This window comes from Panicum virgatum, chromosome 5N (genome assembly GCF_016808335.1).
Source record: "Panicum virgatum strain AP13 chromosome 5N, P.virgatum_v5, whole genome shotgun sequence".
In the NCBI taxonomy this organism is placed as follows: domain Eukaryota; kingdom Viridiplantae; phylum Streptophyta; class Magnoliopsida; order Poales; family Poaceae; genus Panicum; species Panicum virgatum.
The window spans coordinates 18,969,893-18,997,869 of NC_053149.1; the positions used below are offsets into that span (position 1 = coordinate 18,969,893).

At 46.6% G+C, this 27,977-nt stretch overlaps 1 protein-coding gene across 1 annotated transcript; it reads right to left on the minus strand.

Moving 5' to 3' along the window:
* Nucleotides 1–16,449: 16,449 nt before the first annotated feature.
* Nucleotides 16,450–27,902, minus strand: LOC120674633 (protein trichome birefringence-like 38). The gene is made up of 5 exons (XM_039955784.1): nucleotides 27,631–27,902; nucleotides 27,341–27,524; nucleotides 17,142–17,308; nucleotides 16,870–17,028; nucleotides 16,450–16,784 (listed from the first exon to the last, which is right to left on the minus strand). Exons 1-5 carry the CDS (start codon nucleotides 27,900–27,902, stop codon nucleotides 16,469–16,471), a joined length of 1,098 nt encoding a protein of 365 aa, XP_039811718.1. The 3' UTR covers nucleotides 16,450–16,468.
* Between the last annotated feature and the right edge of the window lie 75 nt (nucleotides 27,903–27,977).

The window sequence follows — 27,977 nt, forward strand, 5'->3', positions numbered from 1 at the left end:
CCCATGCTCTTGGCCACCATCCCCCTCCTTCTGGTGCAGCACAGCAACTCCACCCCCTCCGCTTCCCCATCCTTGATTCATGGGCGTGCAGCGACGGCTGTCGTCGATCTTCAGCATGCAGCGCTAGGGAAGGCCGGGGTGGCGATGCGGTGTGAAGTGCCTCTTCTCTCGAGTCCCAAACTCTCCAATCCTCTTCATGTGTTGCCTGCCTCCGTTGTCTTCCTCAAGAGCCAAAGCCTCCCTTGCATGTCATTGGTGATTCTTGTATCCATCTTCTGATGTTTTTACCGCCTGACTGCCTAGGGATACCCTAAGTTAGGAGATTATTGTAACGTCTGCCTCCCCGAGGCCAGACCCCTTTACATCTGGCAGCTTTTCTAGAACATTGATTACCCCTACAGACCAACACAAGTCTTTTTTTGCACACTTTATCCTCACTCGTGCGCACCTAGGAAGAATCTCCTGATAAGTCACCCATCCCGAAATCGCTCTGCCAAGCACACTTAACCTAAGAGTTCTTTGAAGATCAGCTTCTGGAAAAAGTTGCAATTTGTTGGTATGAGTATCATATTAATCCTATTAAACTCTGGGCTAGGATGTCACATCCTCACCCCCCGACTTCCTCGTCGGTCAACCTCAAGCCAAGAATGTCCCCCCTCTTGGCAATGTATGTGTGTCCAGTGCCAACGCATGTGCCACGCTGTGTGCCCACTCTAGGTCCACACCAGCCATGCGAACCATGCTTGCGCAACTGCGACACACGCACCTCTAAATCCGCCAGAGTCTGCTCTGATACCAGCTGTGGCGTCCCACCACCCCAAGGCCGGGCCTGATTACATCTGGCAGCTTTTCTAGGTTATAGACTGCCCTCATAGAGGAGGTTGGGCCCACTTACATCTGGCAGCATTTCTAGGATATAGACTGCCCTCACAGACCAACACAAGTCTTTTCTGCACGCTTTGTCCTCACTCGTGTGCATTAGGGAAAATTTTCTTGGTCACCCATCTCGAAATTGCTCTAGGCCAAGTACGCTTAACCTAAGAGTTCTTTGGGGATAAGGTTCTGAAACAAAGTTGCAACTTGTTGGTATGAGTATCTTATTGTTGACACTTGCTAGAGATCGTTTTCAAGCGTCATTTTAATTAGAAAATTGTGAGAGTTTACATTTCTTACCCGCATCTTTATTCAAAATAATACCAAAACCCACTACGCCTTAAAAAAATGCAATGTTGGCAATTGAGCTAAAATGCAAGTTACAAGCACCTATTGATCCAAGGTAAAAATCATCGACCAATTAGAGAGCAAGAATCAGGCTCACATGGATCAAAGGGCCTAGGTTTAGCAGAAGCTGACTTAGAACAAGGGCCACTCACCTGGTACACGTGGGACATCAGGGCAACCCAACCGCCAAAGGTGAGGTTGGTTGGGCCTGACCCATGGTCGGTCGACCATGGTTAGGCGCCACTGCATTTCCCTTTGATGTGGCACTCCCCCATTGGTTAAGAAGGTCGGTTCAAGGAGGCTTACATGCAGAACTCGCCCGTGCAAACCTATGGCTCTCTCATATAAATATGAGAGGAGGGGCGGGGGGGGGAGGGGGAGGGGGGTAAGAAATGAGACACACCACAAGTGCAAGCTCAAGCCTCTTCTCTTGTTTAGCTCTATAGGTTAGTGGAGTATAGGCTGAAAGTTGTAGTCTTCGGGTCCCCGAGGTTGCTCAGGAGTTTTGGTATGAGTGTGACATCTATAAAGGAATCCTCCACGTTCGGTTAGGGGGGTAGGAGGTCCATAAAGTATCATAATGGCTATGCAGTCTTCTCTGTCAGTCTTAAGCGGTCTCCCGGTAGTACTAGGTAGACTAAAGTTAGAATAATCATATGTATGGTGTAAAGTATAATGTAGACTGTATAATTAACTTAAGTACATGAAATCTGAACTGCTAACGTCTTCCTTTCTTCATCCCTTTATCTTATTTTGAGCTGAGAATTAACTTGTGTGTCACAATACCTCTATACATTTTTTTTAGCTTACTCCTGTTTATGCAATCGAATATCCAATTGAGATTAGTTCATCAACATGCCTACACATATTAACCGTCGTCTTCCCTGCGGAAACATAAATAACACCCCAAAATACTCTTGGGTAAAATCCTACAACGGTATTCCGTGCGCTTGCGGATTTATCCATGGTCTATGAAATACCTGCACCTTCTTTGGAATCTACGGGTGTCACTACTACAAAAATGATTAACTGAGACAGGAAAATTGAGGTAGTTTTCGCAACTACCTCGGACACAAGGTCATGGTAAATGACCTATTTCTTGACGCTGCTTGCTACCCGCCTCGGTTGATCAAATAAAAAAATTAAATGAATAAGAAAAAGCCTACTGAACCCATCCATTCAACCCCCCTACCCCCCCCCCCCCGACCGCCACCGCCAGCTCCACCGCCATGCTGCTTCGCTGCTCCGCTCCGCCACTCTGCTCTGCCAATAGGCGAGCACCCCGCCGCCGTCAGCTAGCCTTGCCGCGCAGCGCTGCTCGCCGCTCTGATTTGCCCGCCTGCTTCACCCTTCCCGGTTGTGGACTGCCGCAACCCCTTGCTTGCTTTGCCTTGCCGTCGCGGCCGAGCTTGGCCTGCGCCACGAGGCGGATCCGGCATCCCTACATGCCGCTGACCATGTAAATGGCCGGGAGTGCCCCCCCCCCCCCCCCCCCCGAGCCCCCGATCGCGCGACCACCACTGCTGCCACCGCCACCCTGCTGCTCCCGCCAAATCCTCCGCCTCAGCCATGCCTGCGCCACCGCCATCGCTCGCCAGGTCGCTCGGCCACCACCGTTGGCCAGGAGGGAATGGAGGTGCCAACCCTCTACGTGGAGGAGGCGCCGCCGCCGGATCTGGCTACCCTGCCGCCATCGTGCCCACACCACCGTTGGATCCACTTGCCTCGAACACGCTGCCACCGGATCTGCCTGCCCCGGCCTCCGCCATGCCCGCACCGCCTGTGAGAGAGAGTCGAGGGAGGCAGGTGCTGCGTGAGAGGGAGAGGAAGAGAGGAGTGGAGGAAGGCTGAGAAACCCTATTTTTTATATCACTTCGTCTATTAGGCTTCCATTGGGCTGAGAAATAGTAGCGGGCTGGGCCTAGTTTTAGGAGGCGGGCTTTATAATATAACCGTCTTGGCTAATTGTTTACCAAGGTGGGTGTCGTTAAAATGACCGCCTCGGTTAATAGGCATTAACCGAGGCATTTTATTACATTGTTTGTCTCGATTAATATATTTTAAGAGGCGGTTTATTATAACTGCCTCGGTTAATATAAATTACCGTCTCAGTTAATCCGCGGCATTAAACGAGGTGGTTCAAAATTGTGGCCGCCTTCGAGGAATTTTGAAAAGGTCATGGTTAAGTTCTTTTTTTAGTAGTGTGTTGTCTCCTAGGAGCACCAAACCTGGTGGTGGCACAGGTAGACGCCAACAAGCTTTCTAGCGCCACTGCCAGAGATAGGGTTAACAACCCCATTTCTAGTATGATGCTAGAAAATGTCAACAAGCATTTCTAGCGCCATTGCCGGAGATGGGCCTAATAACCCTATTTCTAGTGATGATGCTAAGAAATGTCAACAGCTATTAATCCTATTAAGGCCTAGGTTGGGATGTCACAATTATTTAGTGAGGTATCGGTGGATCTACAACTTGAAGGTAAAAGCGAGGACACAAGACATGGGTTTAGATATGTTTGGGCCGCTAGAGTAGCGTAATACTTTACATCCTGTTTGGGGTTTTATATATTGCATCTTGTGTTCGGGTGTTGTGTTGCTCTAGTTCAGGTTTGAGCTGGTTCTGCCGATTTAGGTATCCCTGCCCTCCTTTATATACTCAGGGGGTGAGATACTAATCGGTTATATGGTAGGAGTTCTAGTAGGATTACATGGTAGAGTCCTAATAGGATAACATAGGAATCCTAATTGGAGTCCGACTTCTTCCTTCCTTGCAGGTAGTTTCCTTGTGGGTACCTAGAGATGTATCTCTGACAAGCCCCAAGCTCTTCGTAGCCGAGTACTATAGGCTTCTGAGTACTTATGAAGTCATCTTTGAGATCTTCAGAATTTCGTCTTGAATATGTCTTCCCGAGTACTTCCTGGCTGCTTCGAGGCTATGCAGTGCTCTTGCCTGAGTAGATCCCAAATCTTCAGAAAATCATCTTCTGTATGCAATGCGAAGATACCGAGTTTAACTGAGTAATAATATGAAGATTCCGAATGACATAGCAACATATGATTTGGTAGGGATTTGTTTGGTGCATATTACACAAGTATGTTCTTTGCTTCTATGGATTTGCCTACCATCATGTTGTATGGCTATTCTCTTAGAACTGAAAAACTATGTCGGCAAGTGCAAAATGCTTGCAAGGTCATGAAATGTTCTACATTCTTATTTTGTCAGTGTTTTACCGGCAAGCCTACCTAGGAACACCCTAAGGTAATAGATTATAGGTTGGGAGTCACCGAGATCATGAACACGATGGTGTAAGCAACACAAGGTTTAGACAAGTTCAGGCCGCGAGTTGCGTAATACCCTACATCCTGTTTGGTGGTTTCCATTGCCAGAGATGAGCTAATGCTTTGGAGCGGGCTCCTGTTCGCCCTTATATAACATGGGGGATAGGGTTATATGAAAACCTAGATCGGTACTAGCCTCATAATCGTGCAAATTTGTGCTACCTGATTAGTTTCCTTCTATACCGACTAGTATCGTACAAATTTGTGCCACGTTAGGTATCCGGTGGCCCCAGGTCTGACAAGCCCTTGAGTTCTTGGTAGCCAAGTGGTGCAGGCTCCCGGATACTTCAAGCTATCTTCGAGTCCCTCAAACTTTGCCTAGAACATATCTTCCAAGTACTTCCTTGACTACACCGAGTCTTCATGGTGATCTAGCTCGACTAATCTTGAAATCTTACAAAACTAATCTTCATATACGTGTGCAATGAAAATCACACTCCATATGGAGTAGCCCCCCGAGCCTTAGGTTGAATCAAAGAATCAGGCTAAGGGTCCATCTTGAATTTAAATTTGTGTCTTCCTAATAAATTCGGAACACATATCACTGATGACACATATCCCGCAGCCCCTGAGCCTTGAATCCAAATCCTGAATTTGGAAAAAGATAAAAAAAAACAATGTGGTGTGTGGTGCAGAATACAGATGAGTTTGAGCAAAGTTGATTTGAACTGACTGACTAATTAGGTCGGATGAAAATCCAGTGACCGAATCAATCGTCCGATTGTGTTGGTAAGGCAGAAAAGCAGCTCCAACCGATTAATTTAGTCACAACTGGCAAGTTTGACCAAATCGCTCGGTCAGTGATTTTTCAGCATGACAATCTTGCAGACCGTGTGTATGAAAAATTGACATGACTGAATCAGTCAGTCATGTTTCAGTGATCGTAAGCCCTGTTCAAATTTGTCTGACTAATTAATTCGGTCAATGCATTTTACTGTGATCGAATGAGTCGGTCAATGCTGTATTTGGGGCAATGGCTAGTTCTTTGGAGTGGTTCTATAAATATGTATGATACAGCTCTAACTCTAAGGAGTCTCTTTTTTTAACGAACCACACAAGATAGTGCGCGTTTCATTGATATAGCAGAAAAGTACAAGGCTACGACACTGGGAGGTCATAGCCAGGAAAAAAGAAAAGAAAACAGAAACAAAAACTCACCCGATTGGATTGGGACGTCAATCCGGGAAACTCAACAACTCAACTCACCTGGTTGGATTGGGACCTCAACATGTGGAACTCAACCACTCAAAGCGCAGGAACACGTGACACAGACAGAAAGAGACCAAGCCGTCACAACTGTCGGTGTTTACCGCCAATCCTGCTCAGGGATACCCTTAGCAGTAAGGTTTGTAGGTAGGGATCGACTGCTCTGGAACTCGATGTGCAAGGAACACAAAGATTTAGACAGGTTCGGGCCGCGAGTTGCGTAATACCCTACGTCTTGTGTTGTTGTTTGTATTGCCTTAGGTGTTGATGTTTCGAGGTGGTCCCTGCCCGCCCTTATATATCCGGGGGGACAGGGTTACATGGAAAGTCCTAGCCGGGTACAGTTGGAGTTCTACTATAATATAATCGGGTAGTTTTCTTTATACTGCAGCTAGTTCTATGCCTATTCGGGCAGTTACAAGAGGGGTAAGGTACATCCATGAGATATCTCTTACTCTAGAACATTCTATGCCCATAAGCAGTCCCGCTACCCCCGGGTCTGACAAGCCCCCGAGCTCTTCGTAGCCGAGTCCTACAGGTGTCGAGTACTTGGCTGGCCGTCTTTAAGTACTTCAAGTAGTCAAACCATCCTTCTGGTTGCTTCTGGTCCTCCCTTTAGATATGTCGAGTACTCCTCTAAGTACTTCCGGTTGCTTCGAGGCTGTGAGGAGCTCAAGCCCCGAAATCTTGATCATATATGGTGCGCGAAGTACTCGCGCTCCATATGGAGGGCCCCCGAGCCTTATGTTGAATCGCAGAATCAGGCTGAGGGTTACTTCAGTCTTTTTCCTTTATTATTTTCCAAAAAAATTGAAAAATAAATATCTGATGCACATATCCCGCAGCCCCCGAGCCTTAAATCAAAATCCCTTTTTCTGCGGGTAGCGCCCGAGCAAAGATTTAGAATTAAGGATTTAAGACATGACATCAAATTTTATTCTTCAGAATATTTGCAGGTTTAATTAGATTCGGTATCCGAAAAGACCCCTTTTTCATGTAAAAAATACCAGAAAATGATTCGATTGGATACGCCACATTGATTGCACCCGGAATATCTTTAGAAATAAAACCCGGGATGTATATCCTTTTACTGTATGCTCACATGGGACTGTATTGTATGGAGAATTGTTGCACCCGTGAGTGCTGCTACTGTAGCTTCACGGGTTGTCCTCCAGTAGGGTCCCTTGTGGCTATAAAAGGTGGGTGAGAGGCCTCTAGCAGAAGCACCAACATTCAGAAGCTATGGCTTACATTTGGTGTTCTTGCTCTCGTCCTTTTGAAATTTGTGTAATCCTTTCCAACAAAAGATGCTAGAAGAGATCTTGCGAGTGACAAGAGAAGTCCCTGCTACCTCATCTTGCAACCCCAATGCTCTCATCGGATCTATTTTGGACATCATGTCCTTGCATATTCCAATGAGGCAGGTTCTCTGTCGATGGGTTGAGTCTTGTTGTGTCACATCCTTGGGGTTGCCTGTCTCTGGGTGCCCAAGAACTGACATCTCTGGTAAGGAGACTTAATCTTGTCACAACGTATTCAGGGAGAAGGAGACATTTCTCCGCAAGATGTTACAAGAGATCTTGCAAGGCGTTTACTGTAATTTGCCTCCAAGCTCTTGAAAATTTTCTCCCAGAATACGATTATCATTATTCCCTTGATGGGAATAACAAGTTTGTACTTTGTCATGGCCTCGGGCCGATCTAGCTGCAGCTCCAAGAGATCCAGGCGGTGTGCATGCTGGTCCGAGTCATTGTAAAGCTAGTTAGGGAGAAGTACTTAGTTATGATATCGAGTAGTTATACTATGTCAAGTATTTTTCCCTTATTCTAGAATGTAATCCCAGTTGAAAGAAGATGAGTCAAGTAGCTGTTAAGGGATGTAAGTGTTTTCTTTTTTCCAAAATGTAATCTTAGAGCAAAGAAAAATGTCTCAAAAAATCTCGTCTGTTCCGCAATTGGTAACTGACTGTTAGCCTTTTGAGTTTTTACCATATTGCCACCGCAATTATAAGATATAGCGGTAACTAGGTTTTAACCCCACCATCCGCCATTCTCTTTTACTGTTTAGATCTATTCTTACCCTCAAGCTCCCAGATCTAAAAATTCCTTGCTTTCTCTTGCTCCCAAATCCCCTTAGGGTTTTTAGACAGTGTATGCGCGTGAAGCGTTCTGTTGATTTCCGAATGGCCCCCAAGAAGTCGAGCAAGGGCAAGGGTGTAGCTGCAGAGCCAACCCGTGAAGAAGGATGGGTCGCAAGTAAGTGCTCTGAATTTGACCTAGTAACTTTAGTTTCTGCTGGTCTATTGCTGGAGAAATCCGTCATCCAATGGTGTCCTGCCTTGGGTGAGAATCGTTCGTATGAAAATATGGGCGAAATCATTGCCTTTGCTCCTTATTTGGAATGGGGATTGGGGTTCCCTTGTTCATTTTTCTTCTCTGGGCTCCTGCGCTACTACAGGATCCAGCTTCACCATTTGACCCCCAATTCCTTTGTTCATATTTCTATCTTCGTACATTTGTGCGAAGCTTTTCTGGGCATCGAACCCTATTTTGAGCTCTTTTGATTCCTTTTCCACTTAAGCCGCAGCCAGATTCCTACGTTTTAGATGTAGTAGGAGGTGCGGGTCTTCAGCTTAGACAGGGGAAAGATAAAGTTTATATCCCCTATAAGCTTAGCAATAAGGTAATCGACTGGAAACCCAAGTGGTTCTATGTAGAGAACCAGTGGGAGAGCGTCCCAGCGATTACTCCAGGCCCTCCAATTCAATGGCCTAAGTGGAATAAAAAATCAGTCAATGATAGTCAAATCTCCGAGTTACTCGCATGAATTGCCAATCTTAGGTAAAGGAATGTGACTGGACAGGCTGTCATGTTCGACTGGATGAAAAGAAGGATTCAGCCGCTGTAGTCTCGAGAAACGTTTGGTTTCCAATATCAGGGAGCAACTGATTCATCAAGATACTCAGAGGAAGAGACCTCGGATGAAGAGGTGTTTAGTTGAGTCCAGCGATTGCTAAGGGATGTAAAAAAAGTTCCCGTTGTTCTTGATACTTTTTCTGCTGCGAGTCCTCTGAAGCAGGTACTAATAAGAGTAGTTGATTTGTAGTTATCGAGTACTTTACGTTAGTGTAATTCTGATAGAATTTGCTTTCTGTAGGAGGACGAGGAGCGTTTTAAAAGTAGTCCTCCACCGCCATGCACTTATTCGTCCTTTTACTTTTCCATGTGCTCTTATACTATCAACCAAGTGCTAGCATGTTCATATGAAATCTTATATAAACAGTACTGATGTCTAACCTTGGTTTTTGCAGATGAGGAGGCAGCCGGGGAGAGGAGTGATGGGGAGCATAGCCCCACTCCAAGTGCGGATACCCAGGTGGGACACCCTAAGGGTACACGTTCGACAGTGAGGAAGTGCAGCAGCTCCTCACAGATTACGAGCAGTAGGTAAGCAGCTTATCGAGTATTTTACCTCATTTGTTGATTTGCTCAGTTTGATTTTGAATTTTTTTTGCTTTGAAGTCCGACGGCTAAGATGCCGCGGACTACAGCATCTGGGGATGATGCTATGGTGGGACGAACCGTCCCTTCCACCACAGTAGACCCATCAAAGGAGCCTGGGTCTACTCGACAGGCAAGTAGTTCTAATGTAGATAATGCCTGGAATACGGGTGATCAGGCCGTCATCGTGCGACCTATCCGAAAATTTGGCATGAAGAAGCTTGTCGTGATAAGAGCTCCTACGTAAGTTCCTTGAAACTTGTGATTGTACGGTTGTCTTTGGGTCGACTAGCTGATTTGTCTTTTCAGTGATGCACTCTTGGAGGCCAGGGGGAGTCCGGAGACGACTCAACCCCTAAGTCAGTAGTGGAGAAGCCCCCGAGTACTCCGGAGATGAGTGCTCGCGAGACAGAGGACATGGCAGATGCCATGCTTCAGAATTCTCCACTACCTGATGCTGATAGGGGTGATGAAAGGCTCCCGGAGGGCAGTGGAAGCGACAAGCTTCCAGAGGAAGGGGTGATGAAAAGCTCCCTGAAGAGGAAGGTGGTGAGAAGATACCTGAAGAAACCCTACAGGTAAACTTGTAATGCCTTGTACTGAGAAAGTACTTTCTTTGCTCTTAGTTTGACTAAGTAGCGCATTTTTCCTCTAAATTCCCAAAATCCAGAGAATATTGTGGGGAGGATTGAAGATGTGCCAAAAATTGCAATTTCTGAGGTGCAGGCGAGTGCTTCCTAGGTCTCATCGGGAAGTGTCGTGCCGCAGGAGAAGCTAAAGCTTGCATTCAAGCTACTGGGGGTTAGTAGTCGAATATCACGAATACTTGAGTATGGATCGAGTAGTGTGTAATTATCCTTTATGTTTTACTTTTTGGCAGGAGGTACTGGGGCAGGAGGGTAGCTAGGCCTAGGATGATTCAAAGCTAAATGCTCTGAGAGAGCGGGTAAAAACACTCTCGTCCGAGAAGGATGCCCTTCAAGAGAAGATAAAGAAGCTCTCGAAGGCCAAGAAAGGTTAGTCTTTAGCATATATAATGTGATCGACTAGATTATTCTGCCTGGTGTTTATAAGGATTTTCTTTTAATCGAGTACACAGCTTGTTCAAAATCATTAAAGATTGATGAAAGTTTGGTACTGGATCTAAAGATTCTTATGTACAGAAACACAGATGAAATTGAGAAGCTCAAGAAGATCAAGGAGGATTCTGACCGGGAGATGGTGATGATGCTTCAACAGCTCAAAACCTTGTCAGAATCCTGAGACTCAATGCAACAAGAGCTCAAAGAACTCAAAGATGCTGCTCAAGATGTGGCAGGACTTATGGAGATTCCAAAGGGGAATGAAGATGAACCACTCACCCTAGCTGGGAAGCTTCGAAAAGTACCCGAGAGCTTTGAAAGGTTCGTCTCTGCAACCACCCGACAGTACGTGGGACATGTACTCAGGTTGGTGAAGTCCTACTGGCCACTTACTCCACTTGATGCACTTGGGAAGGGTGCAAAAGCTGATTGTACTGATGAACAATTCAATCAGTACCTGCAAGAAACCTCCATAGTGGCAGATTAGATAGTGGAGTCCCTGAACAATCCTGAATCCCCTTGATCTTGCTTTGTAAAGCTGTTTGGCAGGTGGGCCACAAGTACTTTAAACAAATGTTTACTATTTGTGTAATGTTAAGTACTTGTTTTACGGTAGGATTGTACAATCCTTTGGTTTGTCGAGTAATTGATACTCGAAAGACATGAGTTTTGGCAGCATTGCGCCTACTCAATTATGATAGTGGATACAAAGAGTTGTATTTGTAGGTGCCTTAAGAGGCAGAGTATTCTCGAATAGGGTTGGGTTGTATGGTTCTAATCAGAACTCTATTGCTTGATCGGTTAGGATTGAATCCCGCAGGATTAACCAAGTGGGAAAAACAGTAAGTGGGGATTTTTAAGCCATAGCTTAATCCAAATTTCTTTTTGAAAAGAAATATTGTGTTAGAGCGGTGCTCTTGTGGACTTGATTGTCCAATCAACTACAGGAAAACTCTTATTGAGTACTTGAAGAGTCAGGAGCTTAGAAGAAGTTCTTTGATAGATAGGTGAACAGGAGACTCTCGACAACTACTCAGAGTACTAAGGGAAAATGGAACACTTTATGGTGTCTCAAGCCAGCGAGTAAAACCCGTCAAGTACTCGAGGCAACAAGTAGTGTAACTCCCTCAGTGGTCTAAGCAAGCGGGAGACTTGTGTCGACCTTTTTAGCGTTTCAAGAACTTATTTATGCTCCTTGGGGAATTTTAAAAGTTGACCAGTTAGGATAGATCTCGCTTGGTCACCCAAGTAGCATACAACTTTTTGTGAAGATGTCCCAAACTACTCGATCCAGCGAGTAGCATGTCCTATACCAGGACTGGATTGATTTCTAAAATAGACCTATTAGGATGAACTCCGTCGAATTAACCAAGATGAAAATATTTTAGAAATATCCCAAACTTACTCGAGCAAGGCGAATAAGGTGTCCTACCCGAGGACTGGAGTAATTCTAATGACAAGTCTGTTAGGGTGAACCTCATCAGGTTACCCAAGATGAAAATGTCGAAAGAATATCCAAAACCTACTCGAGCCAGCGAGTAGGGTGTCCTAATTAGGGACTGGAGTGACTCTTAGGACAAGTCTGTTAGGATGAACCCCGTCGGGTTATCCAAGACAAAAATGTCGAAAGAGTATCCAAAACCTACTCGAGCTAGCAAGTAGGGTGTCCTAACCAAGCACTAGAGTAATCCTTAAGACAGGTCTGTTAGGATGAACCCCGTCGGGTTATCCAAGATGAAAATGTCGAAAAGATATCTAAAACCTACTCGAGCCAGCGAGTAGGGTGTCCTAACCAAGGACTGGAGTAATCCTTAAGACAGGTCTGTTAGGATGAACCCCGTCGGATTATCCAAGATGAAAATGTCGAAAAGGTATCCAAAACCTACTCGAGCCAGCGAGTAGCGTGTCCTAACCAGGGACTGGAGTAACTCTTAGGACATGTCTGTTTGGATGAACCCCGTCGGGTTACCCAAGATAAAAATATCGTAAGAATACTCGGGGTAAACCATAAAAACTACTCGATTGCTGCTCTAGTGCTAAGCATGGCTTTCAGAGTGGTGTTCATGATGGGGTATTGGCCAGCTGAGCGAGAGCCAAGTAGTCGATTTATGAAGGGTTCAACTTTTATTGAAGATTTGTCGAGATTACAGGGATTGTAAAATGACAGACTCTGACTCTTAAGACATACCCCTTGCTCGTAGACGCAAGCAATGGTTTACATAACTGAACAAAATTATTCGGGGGTAAATTAGTTGATACAGCAGTCGACTAGATTTTGGGTAAGGTCTCCTTTAGGAGTGGTGCCCCAAGGGCCTTGCGGAGTGAGTTGCACTCGAACATCGTGTGAGAGCTCTTTGGGTGCACGAAGCACTTGCGTAGGAGTGTTTTGTTGATCCTGTCTCTGCCGAGAGATGTTTCTCCCTGATGTTGAGTGCGTGGTTTACCCTGGGGTAGGTTACTTGCCGGCTTGTGCTTCTTGAAGGATGCGGAAGCCTTTGCTAGGATGCGGTAGTTGGAAGAAGGGTTGTAAGCCTCTATTTCCTCACGCTCCATTCTCCTTGAGATGATGACGTTGCGTGCGTCGCGACCAATGTTAATCACATTGCGGAGGTCGCAGTTGGAGTAGTCGTAGTTGTCGCCCTATTGTTCTTGCTGACGATTGGCGAGGCGCTGACGCCTAAACGTCCTTTTCTGATTAAGCAGGAGATGATGCTCATAGAGATCTTCTGCTGGGTGCTACTCTTCCAATTGCACAGTGACTGTTACTGCTGGAGGAGGTGCAGGCGGATCTTGCTTGGTAGTAGTTTGGGCTTCCGTGATCGTGGGGGGAGTAGTTTCCATGTTGTCGGAAAGATACTCGTCGAAATCATCAGAATTGTAGTCGTCGATTTTGAGGCGCTCCGTGGAGTCGTCCTCAGGTTCATGAACTTCAGAGATGCGAACCATGAGGATTTCACGGCAAAGATCTTGAATATCTTGGTCTTGTTTGCTTGAGGGCGTGTCTAGTGGAGTGCTCTGCTAGAAGGGAAGACCCATTGGCTGAGAGCCGGAGGTGTTAGGATCTTGTGTTTCCTTCAAGTGCACTGTTCGTCCTTGTGGCGTTGCATATATGACCAAGTTTGGGAGGGAGTCTTGATCGGACTTGGGATTCTTAGTCGAGTTGGATTCGACTTCCTTGCTGTACTGGATCAGGTTGTCCAGTTCATCCTCCGAATCAGAGGAGTTCTCGGAGTCGGAATCGGTTAAGCCACCGATTTTAGAATATGTGTGCTTTGGCCGAGCGAGAAGCGGGATGCCCATCTTTATATGGAGGGTGTTTTCGTTCATCCAATGTAGCCATGATTGAGTGGGAGTCAGTCCTTCAGACTCCTTAATCCAGGGTTTGTCAAAAATCGACTTGCTGGTTTGTTCTGGAGCTTTGGATTTTCCCTTTTTGATCTTGGCCAGTTCCCAGAGGGCGTCAGCGCTCAGAGGTGGATAGGCCATGGCGTCCATGAACAAGTCGACGTTATCTGACCAGTCTTCGAGATCATCGAACGGTTCAAAGTTGTCGAGGTTGTTCATGAATTGGTCAAAGTCCTGATCGAACGGGGACTCAGAGGTGTCAGTTGGATTAAAAATCTGATAGTGAGCAGGTTTCGGTGAAGGGTTCTGAGGTTCCCTACAGCAAGACGGTCCCATCCGAAAAAGCCGGGGGTTCGTCTTTCCAGATCCCCCGCATATTCCCCCTCCCGATTTCTGCTTCATGTTTTTGCAGAGTGCCTTCAGTCATCTTAATGCAGTCAGCGAGCATGGAATCTACTCGATCGATCCCTGAGAGTATATTACCCGACTGTTTCAGTGGTGGGTTCGATACTTCTGGGTTCTGCTGCGGTTTAGATGAGCCAAGAGCGGATTCTGCAAGCTTGATGCATCCCTCTGTGGATCGTGAAACTCGATCTACTCCATCGAGTAGTTCTGAGTTGTTGATCTTGGGGCGTTTGATTGATTTGAGATGAGTCAGGTATTTTCCGAGGGTTTCGGAAAATTGTGTTTTTCGGAGTCAGAATTTGTATCGAACTCGACTGACCCGATAGTTCGAGTTGGAGTTGGCACGTTTTCTGGACTATCCGAACTAAGCTCGAGTATGTCTCCTTTCCCGTTGAGGTCAGTGATCTCGCAGACGTCGGCGGGTTGGAGAGTGATTTTCGGTTTAGGCGAGTTAGGCGTGACAAGGTGGCTGGAGAAGCCGCCCGATCCGTCAGCCGTACAGGCCCAGGAACCAAAAACAAGGGTTGTGCCCTCAGGCACATTATTGGCGTCGCTTGATCTGGCCATCGAATTCGCCAATGAACTCGCCGAATTCCCTACCTGGCGCACCAGCTGTCGGTGTTTACCACCAAGCCTGCTCAGGGATACCCTTAGCAGTAAGTTTTGTAGGTAGGGATCAACTGCTCTGGAACTTGATGGTGCAAGAAACACAAAGATTTGGACAGGTTCGGGCCGCGTGTTGCGTAATACCCTATGTCATGTGTGGTTGTTTGTATTGCCTTAGGTGTTGATGTTTCAAGGGGGTCTCTGCCCCGCCCTTATATATCCGGGGGGGACAGGGTTACATGGAACGTCCTAGCCGAGTGCAGTTGGAGTCCTACTATAACATAATCAGATAGTTTTCTTTGTACTGCAGCTAGTTCTACGCCTATTCGGGTTGTTACAAGCGAGGTAAGGTACATCCATGAGCTATCCCTTACTCTAGAATATTCTATGCCTATAAGCAGTCCCGCTGCCCCGGGTCTGACAGCGACCAACCACCTATCTACACATGTAGTCGCCATGATGACACAGACCCGCGCCGAAAGGGAGAAGAGAAAGCAGATGACACCATACCGAGCAGCCACCGCCAATGCGGAAACCGTCGTTGTAGCACCGCTACAATGCCACACACCATCTGATAGAGTGGAACCGCTGAATCCAGACCTCACGCCAGCTGCCTCACAATCGCCACCGCAAAAACACAACGCGCGGGGGGCTCGCCACACCCGCCGTTGGACTCCTCCTCGCTCTCATCGCCATGTCGAAGACACCGCCTGTGGGGGCCTCGCCACTTCCGCCTCAGTACTCCGTGTCTCAGATTTGTATATAAAATCGCCATCGGGATGATGCATCGTGTTGCCCTGTTTCCAGGATCTCCATCAAACAGCCGAGCCGCGCCCATCAAGCGACATCATCTCGTTGCTCCACTCGCACGAGCAGCCTCCTTCACCATGCCAACAAGCCAAGTTGTTGCTTGCGCCGTCTTCCGACAATGGACCGCACCAGAGTAGCCACAGCGTAGCTGGATCGCCCGCCACAATCCGCTGCAAGTCAAGTCGCCCCACCTTGTCGTTGCCGCAAGCGCCGCCCTCCGACGTTGTCCCACGCCACACCGACAGCTGCAAAGCAGTGCCAGCCGCCAGCCGCCGCAGCCCGACAAACATGACGCAACCCCCGGTCGCCAGCACGACGTTGGTCGCCACCGCTTGAGCTCGGCAACCCCCTTCAAGCTCGCCACCTACACCAAGCCGCCCCGCCACGCCAGTGGCAGCCCTTCCGCCGCCTGGCCAAGAAGTGCCGCCACCAACAACGCCTTCAACAAGGTAGCGATGCCAAAGGCGCCGCCGTCGCTCGTCCAACAAGTGGACAGGGTTTTCACCCGGAGAAACCTACACAGAAGGGATAGGCTCCAAGATGACACCCCCAACAGGGAGAACAACGCCCTCAGACGTTGTTGTCATCACCACCAGCAGGAAGCCGGCAAGGCTTTCGCCCGGAGAATCTCATCCTAGCTGCACGTCCACAGCCCGGCAAAGCAAGAAGTCCCCCGCAGCCGGCGGCGCAGCCGTGCCACCACACGCCATGATCTTCTTAATTGGTAGTCAAGGGCAAGAGAAGCACTAGAGTGATTTGCAAAGTTCTTAATTGAAGGTTCAGTTAAGGATATCGTTAGTGCTTAGAGAGTAGCAAGTGTGCGCAAATCTATATATATTCCTTCAAGTCAAAAATTCTTGTTCCCCAATCTTCTAAAGTTAATAAATAAACAGATAGGTCCGATGATACTATGTTTTCCTGTCATTGTTGAACTATACATGCTAGCTCAAGCCCGTTATGAGTTCCCCGCAGTGAGGACCGAGTAGTAGAAGAGGGTGTTCCAGGAGTCCGGGACGCCGGCGACGCACCAGTGGGTGCAGTCCGTGCCGGGGCCGCTGCCCCCGCTGTACTTGGTGGTGTGCCCGTCCTTCCTCAGCTGCGACATGAAGGTGATGTCCAGCAGGTGCACCGGCTTCGACATGCCCGCCAGGACTCTCCTCACGATCGTGTCCTGCGGGTTGGGGCCCTGGCCGTGGTACGCCGCGGCGTCGCTCACCGGCTGCGTCTCCGCCGTGCATGTGTTCCCCGGCGGCGCCCCCCATTCTTGGCCGCTGCACGGTTGCATTGCCAGTTTGCCACCTTGTCAATCATAGATCATGGCAGGCTTGCAGCCTACAAGTGCTTGCAAATTCTTACTTTCGGTGACTAGGAGAGTATCCCTGGAAGAAGACTTTGGTGGTGGTCTGGAGGAGGTTGGCGTCGACCCATCTGGCCCAGGCTTGGAGCCCCTTGGTGAAGGCCTGGATCCGGTCCATGTCCTGCACGACCGTGTCGCCATCCTGGATGTAGTCCCAGCTGCAGCAAAATGAACAAACAAGTACGAGTTCGTCAGACTACTTCAGACAAAGAAATGGACCGGCCATTTATAACTGCATTGGTTTCAAAGGGCGATGGAGCTGAGCCCTGACCTCTTGCGAGCCCACCAGCGCCACGAGCCAAAGACGAGCACGTCGGCGTCGAGCCACTTGAGGCCTTCGTCCACCGTGTCGAGCTTGAGGACGGTGCGCCCGGCTCTGTCACGGACGAGGTCCACCAGGTAATGCGACAAGTAGTACACCAGAGTAACACCGTAGTCCTGCATGCATGGATCATTATTCATTTTTAGTTTGTCACGATTGGATTATTGGAATCTATCCAACGTCTTCCACCTCACATATGCTACCTCTTTCGACTTGTAGCCATCTTTGACCAAAAAACACTAGCCCGGTCCCATATATCTTCTCTATCTAAAGAAACTGTTTTATATGAATGGAAAAATATTAGGTGCAAACGTGAAAATCAGTTAAAAAATCATAGTTACAAGTATTCAAAAAATTCAAACAATGCATATCCATAGTACATCACTAAAGTTTTGTTGGCAACCCTAAGAGGCCCATCATGGACTTATATATCTGTGCCTGTAAAGTTTTGTTGCGGGCTCGGTCAAATTTAATTTGGGTTATTGAACTATTGAAATATGTCTATGGATCGTCCATACGTGAGAAAGTTTGTACGTGGCAGTCATCAGAGGTGTCAATATTGAGGTATATGTAGTGTGTAAATCATAGTTACAAGTATTCAAAAAATTTCGAACGGCGATGCATATCTATAGTGCATCCGTTGGCGCCCCCGAGAGGCCCACCACGGACGTATATATCCGTGTTTGTTAAGTTTTGTCGCGGGCTAGGTCAAATTTGATTTGGGTTGTTAAACTGTTGAAATAGGTCTATGGATCGTCCATGTGCGAGAAAGGTTGTATGTGATAGTCATCATAGGTGTGAATGTTGTGGTATATGCAGTATGTAAATGTGCAAGATGATTCAACCTTTCACCAACATATATTAAGGGGGTTGGTTCCCCAAAAGTCTAGGGGATTTTCTAATGTCATATTTGTGGAGTGTAGATTGGTTTTGCCAAAGTCCAGGGGGCCTTTTCATAAAATTATCATCTCTAAAGTGGGTGTCAATTTCGTTATAATTTAGGGGGTTTTTTATAAAATTGACATTCACACAGTCCGAGAGCTCTTTTGCAAAATTGTCATCCATGGACTGCTGGTTGATTTCACCAAAGTTTGATGTTGACAGCCAAAATTGGCATCGACCGGTCTGACCGGTCTGACAAAGCGGTCTCACCGGTCTGGTGTTGTAGCCTGTCCGGCAGGGGACCGACCAGTGTGACCGGTAGGTCCGATCGGTCTGACCGGTCTAATAGGAGTCCGAGTCAATTAAGGTTTTTTATAGATCTAGATCTGTAATAGGGATTCCTTGCGGGATAAGTCCACCCCTCCCTATAAATATAAAGGGTCACCGCCGATTGAGGATATCCAATCGATCAAAATCAATACAAACACTACTTTTTATCCTCTTTATCTTTTCTTCAAATCCTAGCTTTTCCAACCTCTATCTGATGTTCTTCCTTCGTCTCTGCGACGTCTGAAGGTGTTCTAGGTGGCCTGCCGATCCTAGAACAACCCTACGTGCGCCTGCCCTGACGGGGTCCCTACCGGGCTAGCGTTCGTCGGTCGTCGCCGATTTCACCCCGGCGACCGGTCTGACCGGTTCCTTAGACCGGTCTGACCGCTCCACGCAAGAGGAGCTGCATCGAGCTCTTGTTCGCGCCGCACAGTCTAGTGCGTTCGTGTGTTGATTCGGAAAAGGCATAAACATACTTTTTGGCGACTCCGCAGGGGAAGAAAGATCTTGGTTAGCAAAACCGATCTAATCTACTCCAAAGAAGATGGGCTTCAATGCCGAGATTGACAAGGACAACATCATCCCTGCGACGTACGAACATCTTCCTGAGGACGTCCGTCTGGCTGGAGGAGCGCAAGAAGAAGCATGATGAAGAAGATCTACTAGCAGCGCTTGCGAGCATCAACGTCGATCGACGAGGCAAGGTCACCAAGATTAAGGAGATCAACTTCGCTTCTGCCTCCACAGATGCATCTACTGAGGTAACACCTGCTACAACTGCTCCACCTTCTGGTGTTACTATGGAATAAATTTAGAAATTGTTAGCTGAGCGTGATGTTTATTGGGTTATTTGGCTTAGCTCTAAGGAAAGAGAATCGGCTGGTAAGAAACCAGAGATGGCCGATGAACCTCCATCTATTTCTACTTCTAAATTTTGTGTTCCTCAACCATCGGCAACATCTCCTACTAGTCAACCTCAATATGGGATGCCGATGAATTATTTCAGCGGTCAAACTATGACACCCACATACACTGAACCCATTATGAGTCTTCCTGGTTCGACCAACATTAGCCGAACAAACGAGATTGTTTCATACATGCCACCAGAACTCCCCAGAAATTCAGTGCCACACATCGGTCCTATCTCCGACGAGATGTTCGATCGATATGTGCAGCGTTAGCAAAACCGGCAGAGACCGGTCAGACCGGTTTACCAATCCGGTCAGACCGGTTCCCCCCCACCGGTCCGACCGGTCCATCCGGTCAGTTTACTCCAAACCAGCGAGATGTATCTACATCCACAGCCAAATTCTTCGAGTAATTTTGACAAAGCGCTTGCTGATTATAATAATGAATTGGCTAATTTGCTTAGAGAAAGTTTTGGAGTGGATGTTAGAAGCAAAACTCGCACATACCAAAAGCCGTATCCTACTTCGTTTGATTCGGTTGCATATCCTGCTGGTTTTAGGTTGCCTGAATTTGTTAAATTCAGTGGGGAAGATACTAGGAGCACTTTTGAGTATATTAGTCAGTATCTTGCCCACTTAGGAGAAGCTGGTTAATAAACGAATTGAAAGTGCGTTTATTTTCTTTATCTCTAACTGGAACTGCTTTCTCTTAGTTTTCTTCTTTGGCACATAATTATATTGGCTCATGGGAACAATTAGAGTAGAAGTTCCATGAGCACTTTTTCTGTGGACATGATGAGCTTAAATTGTCTCACTTGACATCAGTTAGACAATCGCATGATGAATCTGTCAATGATTACATAAGACGATTCCGCGATACAAAAAAACCGATGCTTTAGTGTGAATATTGCAGAAAAAGGTTTAGCTGATTTGGCTTTTAGTGGCTTCCACTCTCATATTAAACAAAGATTAGAGGGCTATGATATCTTTACTGTTACTCAGGTGCATCAAAGAGCTTTGGCTATAGAAAGCCGAAGCAAGGAGTCTCAAGAATCTCATAGGCATCATCGTTCTTGTGTACATGCTTTAGATTGTACTTCAGATTGTTTGGACGATGAGTCTAATTATGTATATGCTACTGAGTTTGCTTGGCCATCTCAAGCTAAACCATTTACTTGTTCTGCTCTTAAACCGATTCACAAAAATCGGCAAGATGAAAAATTTACTTTTGATGTATCCAAGTGCAAAAGAATATTTGATGAGTTATATAGGCTTGGATACATCAAGATGTCACAAACTGTATCGCCGTTTGAAGTGTTGAAGCGGCGAGCATATTGCAAGCTTCATAATACTTTTTCACATGCTACTAATGATTGCAATGTATTGCGTAGGCAAATTCAATCGGCCATTAATGAAGGATAATTGGTTATTCCTAATATGCAGGTTGATCCGAATCCTTTCCCGGTACATATGTTGGAATTGAATAATCCTAAAGTGTTAGTTCGGCCAAGTCAAGCCGAATCGACAAAAGGGAAGAATGTAGTCATTGGTGATGAAAGACCTGAAAAGAAACCGACACAGAAGACCCCTCAAGCTAAAAAAACACTCGAGGGCAAGACAAAAAGAAGAAGACCGACAGCAAGTTGACCGGTCTGACCGGCCACAGCGGCGGTCTAACCGGTAGGACCGGTCTGACTGGTGCGTCCAGTAAATTTTGGAACTCGTCCATAATCAAGACAAGGCCGAGATTTAAGGAACTCTTGGCCAAATATGAGAAAGAGGGGAGTGCTTAGAGACAGAAGAGGCGACCAAGCGAAGCAAAGGATACAGGATCATCGTCAAAACATCAAGAGCAATCGAGTCAAGGTAATTATGGTTCATCTAGTGGACCGATTGCTCCATGGTATTGCTGGTATCCTTACTTTTATACACCTAGGGATTATAGTAGCATGCATATGCAATTATATTATATTCAATATCCTTCTATGTATCCAAATCATGCATTACTACAAAGACCGATTGTTGCCAGCAATAATCTGGTCAAGCAAGATATTGATTGTAGCATGGAGAATGAGAAGAGCCAGAAGCAAGACTCAAAGTATTTACAGCCGAGGTGGTGTCCCTCAGACTTGTCTCATACTAAGAAGCGAAGGCTGCAACGTATACGCAAGAAGGAGGCAATGGAGCAACAGGTGGAGGCCGTGCCAAAAGACGTCAGCAACAATGAAGATGTTGTGGCGGCCCAAACAAGTTGTTTCAACATCGACTTGATTAGAGCAAGTTATGGCCGATAATTACTTATCGCCCTTAGTACAAAAAATGGCCGATGTAGTGTTAATCATCGTCCTTAGACAATTTTAGCTCCGAAGAATGTTTTTTGGGAATCAAGCTTTATCAAAAAAAACAGGGAGGCATATGTTGACAGCCAAAATTTGCATCGACCGGTCTGACCAAGCGGTCTGACCGGTCTGGTGCTGTAGCCTGCCCGGCAGGGGACCGACTGGTCTGACCGGTAGGTCCGACTGGTCTAATAGGAGTCCGAGGCAATTAAGATTTTTTATAGATCTAGATCTGTAATAGGGATTCCTTGCGAGATAAGTCCACCCCCACCCTATAAATATAAAGGGTCACGGCCGATTGAGGATATCCAATCAATCAAAATCAATACAAACACTACTTTTTATCATCTTTACCTTTTCTCCAAACCCTAGCTTTTCCAACATCCATCTGCTATTCTTCCTTCGTCTCCGCGACGTCTGAAGGCATTTTAGGTGTCCTGCCGATCTTAGAACAACCCTACATACGCCTACCCTGACGGGGTCCCTCCCGGGCTAGCGTTCGTCGGTCGTCGCCGATTTCACCCCGGCGACCGGTCTGACCAGTTCCTTAGACCGGTCTGACCGCTCCACGCAGGAGGAGCTGCATCGAGCTCTTCTTCGCACCACACCGTCTAGTGCGTTCGTGTGTTGATCCGTAAAAGGAGTTTTTTTGTGCAAAATTTACATCCCCACATGTCAATCGAGAAATTCGGGGCGATATGGCCACCTTCCTGGTGCACGGAATGCACCAGGATTAGTAGGAAAGATTAGATATACTTTCTGGTAAAAGTTGAGGTGCAAAATTATTTTGTAAAAATTCATATGAAAATTAAAAAATTCCATATATGCAAGTGCAATAATGACAAATTTCCAGGGATTTTGTCTTCTTGTGCCTCATGCACAATTTGTTATTTTTTATTGGATTTTTGTAGATTGAGTTTGCATCCCAACTTTTGATACAAAGTAGATCTAATGATGCACTGTAGATTTGAATCATTTGAAGGTGATTTTATAATTTTATGATTTTTCGAGCTCGACGTCCCGTGCTTTATCAATAGAAAAATAACATAAAATTTCAGGCCGGCCCGATTTTTTGGGCTTGAGTTTCTCTTACCAAAGACAGGCCCTGTAAAAGCCATGGGCCGGGCCAAAATAGCTCAGGTTTAGTTTAGGTCAAACTACTACAGTTTTAATTGAAATTTCATCCCACCTCCAAGGGAAGACCCCCTCAAAAAAAAAACTCAAGGGAAGACGAGATCTTGAGAAAAAACACACGCGGCGAGAAAGGTGCTCAGAAATTAATCCTACAACACCACCAATGACCTGACACAAGCTCACATAGAGAATCTGCAGCACCATGTGCCACGAACATGCATGTCACACGAGAGTAGACCCTGCCTCTTGGGGTGCAGGCTGTAGATCCCAAACTCGCGGCGACAGGTCTTCCAAGTTGACTTTACTATTTGAAAATGCGCGGGAAGCGCGCAGCTATTGACGAATAACGATGCGCGCGCGCTCATCCGAGCATCGCATCAGCATGGATCCCTCACCCATCAACACTCTCCGACTAAATATACGTTGGTCTAGCAAGGAGCCATTCACGACCTACGCATGCGAGGTTGGTGCCCGGTGCCATCGATCTTGTAATCCTGTTGAACATGATGCTATATATGATATATATCTCTTTTTTTCCACGACCGTGTCTAGGCATAATTTTTATTAAGATGAAAGAGTTGTTGACAAATACAGACAAAGCTTAGGAGGAGCAGGATGATGCTACCTGAGTTGGTTCTTTCTGGACGAGGCAATGTTGTAAGAAATATGACCCCATTAGACCATAGTTTTCGTGATTTACGTGATTATGTGGCAACATAATGAATGACACAAACGAGTTGAGTTCAAACTTTTGTAGGATTTCTAGGTCCTGTGGATGTAGTCTAAACCATATCCAAGATGGTCCAAATCACTGTCAAGGTGTCTAAATCATAGTGAAAATCCAGAGATAATATATTTGAGGTATTCAATTGACAGCCAAGATGAGTTGGATAAGATGTAGTAGAAATCAACCAACCGGTTAAACAGACGGTATCAATATTGAGTGGGTCGGTGCATCATGGAATTGAAACTGCGACCAAGTGCAGAGAAAGCTGGTAGCGCCGGTTCAACCAACGCTGTAGAAGAAAGGTGTCGGTGCAATGTGAAGATCGATGTAGTGATTGAGTGAAGAAATGACAGAGGCACCGGTTGAACCAACAGTGCAATCAGAAGCGTCGGTGCAATGGTGCTGGAATTGATCAGAGAGCATGTCAACCAACAGGAGCGCTCGAGGGACAAAGGCTTCAGGACCGGTTCAACCGATGGGCATTGGCGTCAGCAGACAGCTCGATGGTCAGTTCAACACTTAGTAGCAGGCTCAGTATAACCGATTAAACCGACAATGTCGACCAGTTTAACCGAGGTATGACAACGTGGACTAGGGGTGGCCTAGAGCCTACCGATACTACTGGATAAATCCTCAAGTCAAAATTTTGCTTCGCTTTATCCTCACGTCGGAGCCACCGGTGGCGGCGGAGGAAACGGAGAGTGAGTGGGGTGATAGCGAAGGAAGACCGACCGGGTGAGGAGGCACACCATTTGGCGCAAGTAAAAATGGTGGTGAAGAGGTAAGCGAGAACATTAGGAAATTGTGAAAAAAATTAAGGAGTACTCCTTTTATTTCAAATTGTATGTCATTTTGAAAATCTAGATATATAATTTTTGTCATATATATCATGATATAATACATATCTAGATGTATAGAAAAATCTATATATATTTAGATTTGTGTTGACGACCAAAATTGGCAGACTGTGCAGACTGGTATGCACAAACCGATCTGACCGGTCAAGGTGACTTTGTCAAAATGTAAATTGGACTTCACCATTGCGTAGCTCTCATCGAGACGATCGAAATGCATATGTAGAATGTCCAATTTGGAGTTCGGATGAGAGAGTTATGGCTTCTGAAAGACTTGACACGAGGTCAGACCGGTCCGGTAGACCGGTCAAACCGGTCCAAACTGCACAGTCCGAGTTTGGAGTTGTATTTTGATGCAGGATTTGTATAGTATTAGACTCCTGATGGGGTAAGACCTCCCCTCCCTATAAATATAAAGGGTCACGGCCGATTGAGAATAATCCAATCGATCAATCAATACAACTTTTATCTTTTCAATTTCTCTTGCCCTAGCTTTTACAATCTACTACTTGCTATTCCTCCTTCGTCTCTATGTCAATTGAAGGCGTTCTAGGTGGCCTGCCGACTCTAGAACAACCCTACGTGTGCCTGCCCCGACGGGTCTTCCCGGGCTAACGTTCGTAGGTTCTTCGTCGTTCTCGCCAGCGGTGATCGGTTTGACTGCTCGCTATAACTGGTTTGACCGGTCTACGTAGGAGGCGCCGTAGCGAGCTCGTCCTCGCGCCGCACGTTCAAGTGCGTCCGTGTGTTGACCGTAATTTGCGTCAACATACTTTTTGGCGACTCCGCTGGGGAACGAGAATCGGGCTATCATGGCCGATCCGTCAAACCCTAGCAACATGATGTCTTATGAGGAGCTACGGAAGGAGTATATACGAGAATTCGACAAAGCAATTGAAGGTTTATTTTTGTCATGCTTCCATAAAACAGAACAAGGTGTCGTCAAGATAAAGGAGTTGCAGACACCATCCATCATCGATATATTGATGGAGATGCAATCGTCAGGTATTTTGTCCGATGCTCTATCCAATTATGTTAAGTATTTGATTGATAAAGAAAATAGTGCAATTCCAATTTCTGTTATTCAAAAGTCGGCTATGGAAAAGCCGGCTAATAATTCTTGCATAAGTTTGCCTGATGTTGTTAATCAAGATACAATTCGGCCGTTTCAAGCCGAATTTGTCAACCTGAAATCCTCTAGCAAGAGCACAGAAACTATATCTAGTATCTTAATGCTCGGGGGGGGCAACAGAATAAAAGCAAAGGTTCCGGTTGCACCGCGACCGGTCTGGCCGGTCTTGAGACCGGTCTCACCGGTTCATCTGGAGTTTTGCAGAACAAAGCAAAACCTAAGATGGTTAAACCCAAAAAACCAGAGATTGGCGTTTGGAAAACTGTTGAAGCCAAAGGCCGTAGAAAGCATCAGAAGGAAAAGCCGAAGCCCGTTCTTAAAGAGTTTCCGGCTAAATCCAAAAAATAAAATAATGATGCTAGTCGGTCTAAAAATTCCAAGCAAGCCAAATATGTTCCAAAACATAAATTCTATGATCGGAATCGGCAATTGAGTAATCCTCACATGTCAGTGTCGTTTCCATCGTATGGATCATCTTTACATGTGCCATGGGAATTTTTTTTAATATGCGTTATTCTTATCCTCCATGGTCTTATACTTTGTATATGCCGTTTCCTCCTAGATATTTTTGTTCAGATTATATTACATATAAGGAATCGGCAATTAAAAAGTCACCACCTACCAGCAATAACCGTTTTAATCATAAAAAATAGTCTGTGCAGAAAAAGACACATAAGGTGACTAAACAAGTCTATCGTGTCAAAAAAGATGGGAGGTTAAGTAAAAAATTCAGATTTGACATAAAGGATAGAAAAGCCTACCGTTGAAGAAATATCGGCTAGTTCTATTGAACAAATTACCCCAGATGTTGAATATGTTTCAAATAATATAGCTGAACAAAAACCAAGTTCGGCTGGGGGCAAGATGATCTCAAAGCGACTGGTTCTGATGGAACCGGTCTAACCGGTGTCCCGACCAGTCTGACCGGTACGACCGGTCTGACCGGCGCCAAGACCGGTCTGACCGGTGCGTCCAGTGAATCTGAGAATTCTTCCGTGGCCAAAAATTGGATAAGATCAAGCTTCAAGGAGCTCCTAGCCAAATATGCCAAATAGGAGAAGATGGGAGCCACCCAGAAGCAAAGGAGACGGCCAAACGAAGCTAAAGATGAGAATGCATCATTAAGATCTTGCGACTACTTGGATCCTCGTCCATCTCAAGGTGATTGTGCTAATATGCCATACTCAGGACCGGTCACTCTATGGTTTTTGCCGAATCCTTGTTATTATATGCCTTTGGATTATAACATGATGCACATGCAACTATATGGTATACAATATCCAATTTCATATTCAAAGTATGGTTCATCACAACGACTGATTAATGCTAATGGTAATTTGGCCAAGATCGGTGCATGTGCTAGACTGTGTGAGAATAATAACAAACAAGGTTCTAAGTATACACAATCGAGGTGGTGTCCCCCAGGCTTATCTCACACACAATCAGCGGAAGTTGTACCAGTAAGGTCGGCGATCATAAAGCAAGTATGGAGGCCTAAGCAAGTTGTTTCGTCATCAGCTTGAAGAAGAAGCAAGATACGGCCGATAGAATTTATCGTCCTTAGAACAAAATATGGCCGATGCATATTTTTCATCGTCCTTATACAATTTGTAAAAACGGTCTGCACTTTGAAACGGAGGGAGTAGGCTATACCTAGACGTACGAGTGGGAAGAGATAATCTTTTCTGCTATTTTTGAAACCTGTGGTGTTTATTTGCTACCAAGCCCCCCGGTCGGCTGCCGACCCACCCGCCAGACACCGAAACTTGTGCGCGCTCTGCCAAGTGATCACACACAGCAACTCATGGAGAAAGAAATCACGGCAGGATCGAACGCACGTACCTCGAAACGGACGGTGGAGGAGGGGTTCTCCCCGGACGCCCACGACGCGTTGGTCCGGGAGCCGTTCGTGGCGGCGTGGTGGATCATGCACAGCAGCGACTCGTACTGGTTCGCCACCAGCGAGTCACCCACGAACGCAACCGTCTTCCCGCGCCACGCGCTTAGCAGCTTCCTCCCGTCGAACCTACAAAGCAATGGAAGCAAAGTGATGAGCTGATGACGCTACGCGGCAGACGAGGCGGCGGCCATTGTTATCGAGCTCGGCCGGCTGGAGATGATCGACGACGAACCTTGGCAGGGAGCATGGCGGGCTGGGCAGCCACCGGTACTTGAGGTACTCCGTGTCGGGGCGGCCATTGAGGCAGCAGTCGAACTCCTTGCGGACGAAGGGGCAGCTCGCCGCGTCGTACAGCGGGTACGACTCGTCCACAACCCAGCTGCCCCTGTACGCGTCGCACGACGACGAGACTCCGGCTTTCTCGGCCGTGGCGGCGGCGGCGGTGCAGGCGCCCACGAGGACGACCACCAGGACGGTCGCTGAGAGCAGGTGCCGCCGCTCCATCCTCCTGCCAAACAGGAGGGGACAGCGGAGGTAGCAGGGGAAGATCTTGGCTTCTTTATAGTGCTAGCTATGTGG